Source organism: Balaenoptera acutorostrata, chromosome 16 (genome assembly GCF_949987535.1).
Source record: "Balaenoptera acutorostrata chromosome 16, mBalAcu1.1, whole genome shotgun sequence".
NCBI lineage: Eukaryota > Metazoa > Chordata > Mammalia > Artiodactyla > Balaenopteridae > Balaenoptera > Balaenoptera acutorostrata.
The window spans coordinates 10,266,972-10,281,466 of NC_080079.1; the positions used below are offsets into that span (position 1 = coordinate 10,266,972).

The 14,495-nt window shown below is 44.9% G+C and overlaps 1 protein-coding gene across 13 annotated transcripts in view; it reads left to right on the forward strand.

Annotated features, from left to right (window-relative positions):
• FGFR2 (fibroblast growth factor receptor 2) overlaps positions 1–14,495 on the forward strand; it is a 102,872-nt gene that overhangs the window by 45,427 nt on the left and 42,950 nt on the right. For all 13 annotated transcript variants that reach the window (XM_007173205.2, XM_028164229.2, XM_057531188.1 and 10 more), the window contains one exon: positions 4,358–4,481. In XM_007173205.2, coding sequence (XP_007173267.1) covers positions 4,358–4,481 — 124 coding nt within the window. The remainder of the gene's footprint in view (positions 1–4,357; positions 4,482–14,495) is intronic.

The window sequence follows — 14,495 nt, forward strand, 5'->3', positions numbered from 1 at the left end:
TGTTTATTCTGCTTGTTATCGAACACCTGGGTGTTTGGAAATGTTCAGAGTTTTTTGCAATGTGGAAAGCAAACATCCAGGTGACAGCTGGGTCTTTGACCTTTCACCTTTCACCTAGGTGTTTTGGTGTCCTACCAACTCAATCGACATTCCCAGTTGTCAGCTGAAGGCTAGGGCTTTTACGTGCAACGTGGAGGCTTTAGGTAACTGAGGAATTCCGAGAAAACCTGTCTGGGCCACCTTTTGTCTTTGCAATGACAGGGTGTAGAATGTGTGTGGATCCAGTTTTTGGATTACAAGTAAGAAAAGAGTTTAGGCCATTAGCTTCAGTCTGTTTGGTTTCAGTATTGAAATGTTATTTTTAGAAGTCCTTAGTGAACATAGTTTTGAAACCCCATGCTCTCTCATTTTGTTCCTTGGCAGATGAAAAATACTGATGAATTCCACAAAGATTTAGCCACAGGGAGGAATGAAAAGAAGGGATTGTGCATGTGTTGGTTAACGCAGGATTTCTCTTCTCCCTGGCTTTCGTGGTCTGTCTGCCGGAGAGTTACACATGCAGTGGTTCTGCCACAAAACAACTACTACCCTAGGGTTTATTTCACTTTTTTTGTTGTGTGTGTGTGAGATTTATGTTTAAATTTGAAAAGTGAAAATGAGAAAAGAGTAAACATTTTTAATCCTACTACTTAATTATATAAAGTATATCACTAACAATTTAGTACATTTTCTTTCTGATTTTACCTTGTATACAAGTCATGCTTACAGATTCAGGCCTATATGCACCTAGAAGGTTGTGTGTGTGTGTCATGTGTGTGTCTTGTGTGTGTGTGTGTGTGTATTTTTTACAAAGTGGAATCATGAATATACATATTTGCATTCAGGCTACTTGTTTTCATTCATCAGTAACTATTAATGATATTTTACCAGGACTGAACATAAGAATACCTCATTCTTTTTAATGACTGTATGCTATTCTTTTGGAATAAACTGTTCATTATGAATGAGTCTCCTGTTGGTGGATTCCAGTTTTTTTCTGTTACAAACTGTGCTTGAAGCAACAATTTTATTATGTGCTTTGAAGTAATCCTGCTCTTCTCTGTGTAGGCAAGATTTCTAGAAGTGGAATTAACTGGGTCCAAAAAAAAAAAAAAAGTGTGTTGCTAATTTTAATGGGTACGAGCAAATTATTTTACAGAAAGATTTTTCTCAACTTATGTTATCAATTTGAGTTTCTATTTCCCTCCACCCTCACCAAGTACTCAATGACATTGATCTTTCTAATTTTTGTTAATCAACTGGTGAATAACAGTGTCTCATCATTGTTTTAATTTGCATTTCCCTGCTCCTTAATGAGGTTAAGCATCTTTTCATATGTTTATTGAGTATTTACATTCCCTCTTCTGTGCAACCAAAGATGGTTTACGTTCATTTGACCTAAGTGGCAGAAACAATGGAGCATTAAAAAGCTGAGGAATTGAGAAAAACGTGTTGAAGATGACATCTTACATTTTTGTAGTTTCTTTAGGTTTACCCGGAATCTTGGTATGGAAATGGTGTGTTTAAAAAAGCACAGAAATCTTTGTGCCTCTGTTCCCCATCTTTGTAGAGTTACTGTTTGTAGTCTCTTAGCTTGTCATTAAGCAACCAGTAATTAATGGTAGGATGTCCCCTACAAAAGTGTCAAATAGTCTCCCTGTTGGAGACTTCCAAGGGCATCCATTGGAAAATGCCACAGCTCATAAAATTTGGGATTGGTGGTATGTCAAGGAATCAAATACTGGAGCCACGGTATAAGAAAATAAATATTAACAGCACTGTATGGGGCAATATTGATTGAGTACCAAGGTCTCTGGAAGGGCAGAAACACCCTGTTTGGTAAATGTGTTTCTCATTGTGAAAGCATTTTATAAATGTTAACTTATTAACATTATTGTCGTGCATCTCTAGGAAGTAAATATCCAGGGAGCACATGCCCCTGTAGATCTTACGTGGAATGCCATAGCCCCGACGAAAGACTGGAGCTGACCATATGCCCTAGGGTTAAAAAAAGACAGTGGCATGCGGGGCTGTATATGCCAAGATTTAATGTCTTGGGCAGAGGCAGACCGTGCCCTGCCTTCACAATTCAGGTTCAGCTCCATTTGGAATCCACTCTGTGCCAAATCTGGATCCAGGCCCAAGAAAGACACTGACAGTTTGGATGGGATCCAGAGACAGGCACTAGCCGTGATTAAGGGCTTATGGGCATGACATTTGAGCAGGGGCTCAAAGAACTGAATATTTACAGCAGGGCTAAATGCTGGATTACGTGGCTTGGTGACATCAGGGCCCGAGTTACCCTCCACGTGACTGGTTCCTCAGAGGCCAAGAGGGTCCCATTCCTGATACTCCTGAGCGCTTATGGAGACGGAGGGTCTCATTGTGGGTTCATCTGCCTCGAGTTAAATCAAGGAGCTAGCACCTGCCGTTTCCATGCTCTGAGCCTACAGCTCCAGGGTAGCCCCCGGGGGGGCAGGATTTCATTAGAGAATTCTTAAACTGGAGGTTTTAGCATGCACATTTTCTCCTTTTTCTGAACATCCCTTTTATACATTCTGCAAAGAAGGTGCTTATCCCAAGAGGAGACACAGCCTCTTGTTTTGGTTCTCCTAAAAGTCTGTGGCCCAGCCAAGAGCAGAAAGTGAGTCTTCTCCAATGTAGAGAATAGACTCTCTCCATTGTACGTCTGATGACTTCAAGTTCATTTACTGGCAGACATTTCACCTGGGACAGTGAGACGAACACCCCATCACCAGCTCTAGGACCTTAGACTGAAACAACCTCCATGGTTTACAGGGGGAGTCGTTTTCAGGCAGCAGCTGAAGCAAAGTGACTGCTCAGAACTCAGTCTTAATTCGGGGCTTATAGTCTGTTAAGAAGAAGAATCCAGCCTTCACCCCCATGATGCTTCCTAAGACTGTTAGTGATGACCAGCAATCTTGTTTTTGGACTCAGCATCCGTAACTGCACTCTGCAGTGATGGCTTGTGCTGAACTGAACGGCTGACATGAAAAGAGTTGTACTATAGTGTGTTCTTCTAACCTGTTACCTCTGTTGGCTCTGCTTTTCAAAGTGGACAGCTGCTCTGCCCTCCCCTTTTTATAATGGAGCGTTCACAAGACCATCTTCTTTATTCTCTAATTTAGTTCCTTGAATCACTCATGTGCTTGCACAGGCTCTGCTGGCATTATCAGTTTTTTATGTGATTAAGGCAGAAAACACTTGCAGTGCTCAGGGAATCATTCAGAAGGTCAGTTGGAATTCCTGAAATAAGATGAGTAGGCCCTGGCTTTTTATTTTTTCTTTCCATTTCTCCAGAATGCCTTGTCCAAAATACCTTTAAAGAGTGATACGGATTTGGAGAGAAATATTAAAGCCATGAACCTGAAAGATGAAATCTGCATTTTGGCCTTGATAAGGAAAAATCATGCTTGCTTGAAAGCCTGAGTCTATTGAAATACTTTGAAAGCAAGGTGGAAACCTTAGAATCTAGTCTGTTTGCATGTTGACAGAACTAGGGTAAGAATCACAATAAACTTATTTTCTCACATGCTGCTTACCTTTGAAAAGTCTCAAGGAGTTTGTAAACAGATGGATACACAACTTAAGTTTCCTGAGGATTCATTGCTCCCATGTTTGAAATTCCGAGTGTATCTCAGGAACATGTAGCATCTATTCAGCCAGAGATGGGAGGGGCAGACCTATTATTCCAGCTGAAACTTCTTGAGATGTCCTGACAGCATCTAAGCGCTGTGGGGAAGGATCTAAGAGGACTTCAAACCAGAAGCTTCCAGGAACAATAACAGCACCTACCTTGTGGGCTCCTTGGGAGAGTTAAGGTTATATTAGCTGAGGTGGAAAGGAGCGCTCAGGAAAGTGCCTGGTTCACAGTACGTGCTCACTGGCATTAGCTCTGCGTAGTTCCTTGGTGCCTTAGGGGTTGAGGGCTCCCAGTGGTTGAGCAGTCTGAGGCTTACTTGCCCTGGGGCACTGATACCGTGGGTTAGTATTAGGTTCCCCGGCCACTTGGCAGCTCCTGGAGGACCCCTCAAACCCATGACAGTGACAGACCTACTGCATACACTCTTTTGTATCTTAACATGACGATGTCAGCTTGCCAGATGTTCACCATGATGATAATTATTGTTTTCCTTTGTCACGAGTCTGAGTATTTATTATGAGGAAAATTTAGAATTCAGGTGATTCTTCTCTACCTTCCTTGTCTCCCTCAACTTCTTTTTAAATCAAGAAAGCAAAGCGCCTGGTGTTCTGTACTAAGATTGTTCAATAACCACCTTTACTCTCATCTTTGCAGGTACGAAACCAGCATTGGAGCCTTATCATGGAAAGCGTGGTCCCATCCGACAAAGGAAATTATACCTGCGTGGTGGAGAATGATTACGGGTCCATCAATCACACGTACCACCTCGATGTTGTTGGTGAGTTTGCTCCTCCCCCAGTGGCAGCCACGTGCCAGCCTGCTGCAGCTTGACTCATTTGAAATTGTGAAAGTGAGTCTTGTTTCTCCCCGTGCTTTCAGGAGACTTGGTTTGTTTTCATTCTTTCTAAATACACGCTATCATTTGGGAAGGACTCTTCTGTCATTTGACAATGTTCTGTTTCCTGATTGGCTGAGTTTTGTGTGTTTTGCGTGGTCCCCTCGGCTCCCAAGCATCATGTTGTGTAATGTGGATATGGTGTGAGATGTGCTGATGTTCTGGAAGCTGAGATTTCTCTGCAAATTGTTAGCGTGTGCAGGGAAAGGTACAGTTAGGCTGTGGGAGAACGTTGTTTCTGAAAGAAGGGCAACTGTATAATGCTAGCTGAAGAGTAAAGGAAAAGGTATTATAATGACTGAGCTTATAGCTGGTTGGACGAAGGTTAACGTCAAGGGACCCTTCAGTCCCATCAGAAGAAAGTCATTAGACACTACAAGTTCAATGTCTATTCCTAGAAGCTATTTCTTCCGTGAAAAGGGAACTGTTTTTTTTTGTTTGTTTGTTTGTTTTTTGTTTTTTTAAATTTTTTATTTATTTATTTATGGCTGTGTTGGGTCTTCGTTTCTGTGCGAGGGCTTTCTCCAGTTGTGGCAAGTGGGGGCCACTCTTCATCGCGGTGCGCGAGCCTCTCATTATCGCGGCCTCTCTTGTTGCGGAGCACAGGCTCCAGACGCGCAGGCTCAGTAATTGTGGCTCACGGGCCTAGCCGCTCCGCGGCATGTGGGATCCTCCCAGACCAGGGCTCGAACCCGTGTGCCCCGCACCGGCAGGCAGACTCCCAACCACTGCGCCACCAGGGAAGCCCAAGGGAACTGTTTTAATGGGCTTATGAGTACTTTTCTTTATCAAAGTGCTTAAATAAGCTATTTTAATTAAATATCTTAAGACAACATAGCTTGTTGTCCTGGAAACTCAAATTTCTTCCTAAGTCTGGTCTATTATGATGAGTTTTGTTGTAACTGATGAAGAAAGGCTGTTTCTCTGTCTTGTTGGAGGATTGATAAACTTAAACCTAGGAGGTATCTCGTTTCGGGATGGTGGGCTGAGATCTTTTCTTTGTAGAAGCCACCTTTTGTCTTTGCCATCTACCCTGACTCTCAGTGTGGCCACCTGTCCTTGAGTCCTTGCTGTGGGTTACCTAATCGGTTTGCACATCTCCACATGCAGGTTGCTGACTCCTGCTAAAGCCTCAGTCTCGCCTTGATTCATTTTGCCTTAGTGTGACCCTCTGTAACCCCACAAACTCATGCCCACCCACTGTGCATCCATAAACAAAGGCCTTCCGCCATCATTTCCTGTGCATGTACCCTTAGTATTATTTCACATGTGGGCATTTCTTCTCCTTCAATAAAATATAAACTCTTTGAGGAGAGAGACCCCATAGATATTTGAATTGCCCAAAGAGCCATTAAAGAAACTTTGCAAAAGCTTGATTAACCAAATTACATAGATGTGGTTAATTGAAGTTTTAGGTTAACTGAAAATTAAATAGAAAACCATTTTAATTTTCTATCAGATTAAATTAAATCCATAAGAAACTCTGCCTTCAAAAGCATGATACAGTCTTTATCTCCATTTGTAAGTGTTCAGTGAAAAAAGCAACGTTTTGTTATTCAGAAGCCTTAATGTGAAATTTGAAAGGATTTTGTATAATATAGATTCTATAGATATTCATAAAAGCCTGAGTTTTAAGAGCCGCCTTTTCTCACAGAGATATTTGTGGAATGTTTCTTAGTGGGAATCACTATGTACAGATATTTTACCAAACAAACACAAAGAGAAGTAACACTCAAACGTGAGAAGAAAATGGTTAACATTTATTTTGGTATTGATGTGTCATGAGTCTATTGATCAAAGAGCACACGACTTGCACCTCCCTGGCGGTCCAGCAGTTAAGACTCCACGCTTCCAATGCAGGGGGCGTGGGTTCAATCCCTGATCGGGGAACTACGATCCCACGTGCCGCATGGCGCGGCCCCCCAAAATTAATTAATTAAAAAAAAAAAAAACAAGAGGAGCACACCACTTGGATTTCACTTTGGGCCTCGCATATCCTGAGTTTGACATGAAAGTGTTCCTATTAAAGGAAAGAAAGTTTTGGGGCTAGAAGTTCTAAATACTTAATTTTGAACAAAAGTCATTTATTGTGGGAATAAAATCATTGTGCTACAGCAGCAGACTTTGGGGATCCTGGCTTTGCAGAGATCTACAAATCATTCATTAAGATTGGTTGGGGCCATTCCAGGAATCAGGAGTCATATCTCGGCCACTTCAGCCGCGGGCTCTTGCTTATAGCAGGTTTTAGGTTGAGTTGTTGTGTAAAATGTTCAAAAGCCCCTCACCCCACCTCCCCTTTCAGCTTTCTGGCAGCTCATCTCTGTGAAGCCCTGAAATCTCTCTTAGAGTTTAGGGTTGGATTTGAATTGGGCTGCTGAATAATGGAATTGTGCTGTCTAATGTTAATCCCCTGGCAATCAGTCTTGTTGAAAAGAGCGCATGATTCAGTGGTGTAATGTGGAGGGAGCGTAGTGTATGGAGTAATGCAGAGAAAGGCCTGATTATGTCACAAATTTGGGAGATCGCCCAGCTAAACGTGGGCCAATAATGACACAATGCTGGTTGGGAATATCCATTAAAGCTCAACCCCAATAATTTTCCAAGCCTTGAACCTTCTTTATAAATAGAAGCCAAAAGTCAGTGGAGTATAAGACATTTTCAGGAAAGATGGAGGTGTGAAATACTCTCATCTTTGCTCAAAACCCTAGTAATTGCTTTGAGAAGTGGTAATAAAATAAGAATTGAGTCAGCTGAAGAGTCTCAGGCAGACTTACAGGGCTGGCAGACAGTCATCCTGAACATCTCGGCAAGTGGAAACAAAAGGGATTCAGGCTTGAACAGTGAATTTCTGGTGGCTTGTAGGTCCAAGTTTAATACATGGCTGCGTGATAGCAGCCTCTCAGCTACATCTCTGTTTGACAGAATATCGCAGACTCTTTCCCAGAGAAAGTGAAGTCCTGTCCTAGTTCCCATTCGCCGAGGTTTTATTTTTGTTGCTATGATACATAGGCTTGTAGTTTGGATATGACGACGCATCAAACTGGGTGAGACCTTTTTATTGAAATTCTTCCTTGGAAAGGCATTCCCATAAGCACTTTAATGTAAAAGCTGTGTAATTTAAGTGACATTCTTGTGTTCTGGAATTAAATAGCAAGCCATTGTTGTGTGTGAGGGAAATGCTTTGGTTTATGGGAGCCCTTTTAGGAGCCTTGCTTGATCCTCATTAAAATTGACACCATTACTTTTCAGCCATTTACTTGCAAGGGAAAATTAGTGTGAAGCTCCACATCTCGGTAATTGTGGTGATAATAAAACGGGCTCTCCTTAAAATAGCGAGCTCTGGGAGGTGGCAAGTGTTCACCCGTAGTTCATCAGTGAGCGAGGCTGAAGCACAGGACGCTGCCTGGGGCCCTGCCACCAAGAAGCAGCAGCCTGGCAGAGGTCGTTTAACTTTTGGTTTCGCTCTCCTCGTGTCTGAAAAGGAAGGTGCTGAGATTCACTAATGTCAGATAAAGGCAGCCTGGTGTTATGAGCATAGCGGGTCTGTCGGCCCACACACACCGGGGACCAAGCGAACTGGGACAAGTGACTTAGCTCCTCTGAGCCTCTCTCAGAGATGATGCTTACCTCGTTTCTGTGATGGCTGTATCAGTTTCCTAGGGGCTGCTGTAACACATCATCACAGGCTGGATGGCTTAAAACCATAGGAAATTATTCTCTTGTCAGTTCTGGAAGCCAGAAGTCTGAAGTCAGGCTGTCTGCAGGGTTGGATCCTTTTGGAGATTCCGAGGGCGAATCCGTTCATGCCTCTGTCCCAGCTTCTGGTGGCTGTCAGCAGTTCTTGGCTTGTGGACCTATCACTACGTCTCCAGCTCTGTCTTCCCGTGGCCTTCCTCTCCGTGTTGTCTCAAATCTCCCTCTGCCTTTCTCTCGTAAGGACACCTGTCATTGGATTTGGGGCCCACCTTCAATCCAGGATGACCTCATCTTGAGATCCTTAACTTAACCACAAAGACCTTATTTCCAAATAGGGTCACGTTCACAGGTGCCAGGGGTTAGGACATGGACGTATCTTTTCTGGGGCCACAGTTCAACCCACTATAGTGGTTATGAGAAATCGGTTGGGTAAACAGGTGAAAACACCCAGCTGGTACCTAGGTGGCTAGAAACAAATGCTACTTTCCTCCTTTCCAAACTTGGAAACTCCTTTGAGGGTTAGAAGACATCTTAAATGGCCTTTATTGACTCAACCAGGAGTTTTATTGAACAACCTGGATGCCGTGTTGGGACCGACAGAACCGGCGGCTGACGGTCACTTGTCGTGCTGAGGTTTCCATCTTTGGTTAATGCTGTCGTCAGGGCTTTCCCAGGACTGAGATAGTTGCTTGAACTCGCAGAAGAGGGTTGTAAGAGTTTGAGAGCTTCAAGTTCATCGAGTTGGTCTCGTTACCTCCACCTCCACCTCTCACCCCATTTTACAACTGGGGACCTCCAGGTTCCGGGCGGGTAAGTGATTTTTGCCAAGGTCTCGAAGGAACTCCAGAGCTGGGTCTTCTCGAATCCTAGATTCATGCTGCGCGCACCACACACTGCTGTCAGGATTGCTGTGGAGTCAGCAGCGGCTGCAGCCAGACTCAAAGGTGAACCCCATGTGCAGCTCTTTGTTGCCAAAAAACCCCAAAAAGTGAGAGAGAGAGAGATGGAAGTATTCAGAAGACCAGTTGCTCCTTCTGACTCATAATAGACCCTTTCTTTGGCTTTGAATTATGAACTCTGTCTCCTTTTGATGTCCAGTTCTGCATTCCCAGAGACCATCAGATAACTTATGAGCTTTTCACCTGGCATCGGGTATTTTGGGGGGTAAAGGGCAGCAGAGGCGGATACGGGTCCTTTGGATTTGCAGAGGCCAGCCTTGCCTACTCCTCTACAGTCTACTTTCCAGAAATTTGTCCTCCCGGGGCAAGAGCTATAAGCAGTGCACAGTGTCTCGGTGGATGGTTGGGAACTGGTCAGGGCCAGGAGTCCCTTCTGGCTGTGAGGGGATCACCCAGGCCCCTCCACCAGCCCTGACTTGCTCGGCGGCAGACAGGGACGGCGCTGTCCACTGGCCCTTGACATCAATCCGCTGTAACTCGGCTTCAGACGTGATGGGACTCAGCCCGAAAGCAAGAAGGAATCCGTCCCGGTGCTGACTGCCACCCCCCAGGTGTGTGTCGGGGAGGAGTGAAGGCTGTGTTGCAGGCGCTGACCCATAGGCCTGACTAAGGGGCTGACGCCTGGCGTTGAGCGCTCGGCAGCCCGTCCCGTGGGAGAGGTGGTGTCAATCGTTTATTGCTTGGGGCATCCCGTCCTGGGAAGACAAAGGACCCAGTGTGATCCCTGAGCCCTAGGAAGGGGACTGAGACAAGTCAGAGCCCCCGAAACCACACTTCTGCAGTGCAGTAGACCTTTCTTTTTGGTGGGAGGTGTCAGGTTGGAACAAAGTAGTGTTTCAGTAAATGAAGAAATGGGTGTCTAGTTCATTAATTAACTGGTTGGTTTATTAGTGAGGCTCTCAAAATTAGGACCATTCCCAGCCACTTGCTCCTTACGGAAGACCCTCCTCTGTCCTAGTTTCTGTCACGTCATGGCTCCCGGGCACTGCTTTTGTTTCTCTGAGTGAAGAGGGTTGCTGTAGTGCAGGTAGCATGAAACTACACAATACCGTGTGTCTGGAGATGTGAACGCATTGGACCCCTGACTCTCACCTTGCAACTTGTAGCTCTTGTGCATTTCCCTGGTACTCGCCAGGCCTCAGCTCCACAGAGCCCCTTGGGATTCTCAACTTGAAGCATCTCGACCTAGAAGCTTCCTGGCCAGACCTCATTTGACTTTCCATATTCATGATTTTGCTGCCAATGAATTCTTTTCCATTTCTTGCTCTGAGTTCAAGACTTGGTGTTTACCCTGATACTGGTTCTGCGTGCCAGCTTGACGTTGTGAAATCTAGCTGGAGGAAGGCAGAAAGCCCCTCAACTGAGAATGGATGGATGGAGGTACCATGCCAGGCATAGGTCACGGCGGTGCCTTCCTCAGTGGGCTTGTTAAAGTGGACACGGAATGGTGGGGCTGTAGCGGGGGTTGTGTAGGAGGCCAAGTCCTGCTGCTTTTGTGTCTCCAGCAGCCAATACCTCCTCCTCGTCCTAACCGTTGCTACAGCATCAACCCTCAGGGGGACACCTGAGCACCTCTGGAGGTCCTGGTGGGAATTACGTGGGTGAGTGGTTCAAATTCTGTTTCCATCCTTTGATAGCTTTGTGGCCTGGGAAGTCATGGAACTTCCGAACCTCAGTTTTCTCATCTGTAAAATGGGGGATGACATGCTTTGGTAGGAGGGCGGTGCTTTTAAATAATGGGACCCACGTGATCTCTAGTCCTATCATTAGGGGGTCCCACACCTCCTTTCATAGCTCTAAGCCGAGACATGTTCACTCAGCTCAGCCCTGGCTAAAGGGAGTGGTTGGTCCTCTCCTTTCCTTCAGGACGCAGATTTCAAAACTTCCTTTGGTAGCTACTGTTTAACGAGCTTTTTGGTTGCTACAGAGTGGCTTTTCATACCTATTTCACAACAGGTATTCCAGGGGCAAAAGCTGGCCATTGGGTGGCTACATCAGCCCCAAATGTACCGACCAGCAGAAAGTGCTTTCCTGCAGGACTGATGCCAGCTCAGAGTTACTCCTTCTGGGCACTGAGGGCAGGTGATGCCTGTGGGTGCCAGCTCCTGGGGTTGGAGCAGGCACACGCTGGCCTGGATGGGCCCATGCTAGAACTGCCGTATCAGCATATTTGCCACATTCTCTGCAAGCCATCAGTTGCCCTCTGCTCCATAGTTGAGGAAGGAAGCCTTATTGATTGTTCTAGATTCTGGCAGCGGGCCTGACTGAGGTGGCCAGGGTGAGGGCTAATATTTGATCTCTTGTCTGATCTTTGGCGTTGAGTCTATGGTGTGGGCAAAGAGGATGTAGAAGTGTTACAGACAAGTGAATGACTTACAGCATTTTGTAAGAGGGTCTCTTCCTCGTAGCTGGAAATAATTCAGGTGGGCGCAGAGGGCGGAGAGAAAGCTTGTTGCTATTAGACTCTGGGCACGTAAGCTTGGCGTGAAGATGTAAATTCATCCATGGCAGTCAGAGTTCCCAGTCATTTGAGCTAGAACTTAGCAAGATTTTAATCAGTATGTGCTGAATTGAAATAATAGAAAAACAGCCTGAGTTACTTATATTTGGGGGTATGTGGTTCTTAACATATTGCAAATTCTAATGCAAGGAATCTTCCGAGTTCCTCTCTAAACTTATATGTACAGCTTCAATTACCGGTCACCTTTCTTCACAAAAGACCCCAGTTGAGACGTATTATGCCGACTCTCATTAAGATGAGTGTAGAAATGCCAACAAATTCTTCCCCTTTTAAATAATACTTCCACCAGAGTGCTTTGATGGATTCTCCCTCCCTTAGAACACCCTGCTGTTACATTCAGGTCTTGTGTTTGGTTGATTTTCACAGTCAGGAGAAGGTAGGGCAGAAACGACCTCTCGTAACAGGGATGTGCTCCCAAGTTCAAGAGCAGGTTTGAGTTGGAAAGGCAGCATTTAGAGTTTCACCATAGTGAGGTCAGAGGTCAGGTTGGAAGTGGGGAAGAGATGGCTGAGGGGAGGATGTTAGGGTCTGTCTGGGAAAGTTTTTCTGTTTCTCCTTCTGAGAAGAGAGAGATGAGGACATCAGTGCCTTGGTTTAGAGGGAAAAGCTAGAGCAGAGCATTCTACAGGGATTGTCTTTATTGATTGTACTGTAATGATTAATCCTCTACCTATGGGGCATCCTGTGCTTGGCCTAGAGGGTGTTTGGGACAACTGGTTGAAGGAAACACGTGCTTTGGCCTCTTGGGGTTCTCAGCTCACAGTGCAAAAGACCCCAAACTGCCGCAGTGAGAAGATGATAAATAGGGATGGAGATTCCTGGATCTTGATAGAACTTCTCCTTTTACTTTCTTTCTCCTGGAGCCTCCCCCTTAGAGAATTCTCTCAAACAAGGCCTGTAGGAATTCTGTCCATCCCAAATAAATGTGCAAATCACAGGTCAGGTGGTGCCCCAGACATATTCTGTATCATCTCAGCATGAAAGTGGTCTTTTTTAAGATAAGCATTGCGTATTATTTGGGAGGAATCTTTTGGAAGTTGTGCTTTTTTTGAAAAAGGAATTCCTCATTTTATTTGGTTCCGTATACACTCTGGACTGAGACTGAAAAATGAAGGATTTAGTCCTTTAAATTTTACATTTTGGCCAAAAGAAACAAAACCATCTTGTGTGTGAACCGTCACTGAGTGATCAGTGGGCAGTGGGCAGGGTTGCAGGCTGGCCTGAGGCCTCCCATTTGCCTTGGATGCTGAGAAGAGACGTAGAATTCATATTGGAGCCTTTTGTGATCTGGGTGATTATTTTGAAACTTCTCTTTAGATGATGCTTATAGCAAGGAATTATCTAGAATCACTTTTATTTTCAGGGTCTGAGTTTGCCTCTAAGAAAACAAATGAAGTTTTATTGTTCCACTTCTCCTATGGTTCGTTACCAAAGGGAGGCATTTCTTGTTTGCTCAGATGGGCTAAAAGCTTTTGCTTCTGCTTGACACGCCCCAGGAGCAAAGTAAGGCATCTGAGAGATTAGCATGGTAGATTTTTCTGGACTTCCTCTAGAAGTAAGGTTTTTTAATGGTGAAAGTGGATGAAACTGTCAACATTATTACCGTGGACATCTTTCCACGTCTGTACATATCTCTTTGCTTCATTCTTCCTAGTGGCCTGTACGCTGTCTGTTGTGAACAGAGTATAATTTATTTAATCATCCCCCTTTTGCTAGGTATTTAACTTGTGTTCATCTTTTAGTTTCCAGTTACCAGAGAGGCTCCATTGACAAGCTTTGCATACACCTATTTGTTGGGCACCTGGGTGAATATTTTTCTAGGACCTATTACTGGATTTTTTTTTTTAAATGTACTTATTTTTATTATTTATTTATTTTTTTGGCTGTGTTGGGTCTTCGTTTCTGTGCAAGGGCTTTCTCTAGTTGCGGCAAGCGGGGGCCACCCCTTATCGCAGTGCGCGGGCCCCTCACCATCGCGGTCTCTCTTGTTGCGGAGCACAGGCTCCAGACGCGCAGGCTCAGCAGTTGTGGCCCACGGGCCCAGCCGCTCCGCGGCATGTGGGATCCTCCCAGACCAGGGCTCGAACCCGCGTCCCCTGCACTAGCAGGCAGACTCCCAACCACTGCACCACCAGGGAAGCCCTACTGGATATTTTTTGATATCAACATTTTCATCCTAAACAGCTTCATTCTGATCGCTGCTGTCTTTGGGACTCCTCCATGGTTTGGTTTTTAGCTTCTTTGCAAATCATTTGAGAAAAGATATTCTAAATCAGAGTTCTGCCTGTGTAACAAGAGGGTATGTTCAATTCCTGGACTTTTTTTTTTTTCTCTTCTTTTTTTATTGTTTCTAGCATACTCTTCCCATGAAGGGAAGCCAGCTCTGCAGACACCAGCTGATAATCTTGCATTCCTGAAAGATGTTGCACCCGCTACGGCAAGTGGTGGGGTGCTGAGGCTCTGTGATGGAGCTCCCCAGCGTGACTGCTGTCAGCTGTGTTTACCCCGGCTCCTCAGGAGGGAACCTGGGGAGACTGATGTCTGAGTTTCGCATCAGCATGAAAACCAAGCACAATACGGGGTGGGGACCTTGTGCAGAGTCTTTGTGTCAGAAGAGAGAAAAGCCTTCATTTAGTCAATGGGACAAGATAAACATGCTTAACTAATTGAGAAGGCAGCTTTTCCATGATCCTAGGACTATATCTTACTCTATGATATTGT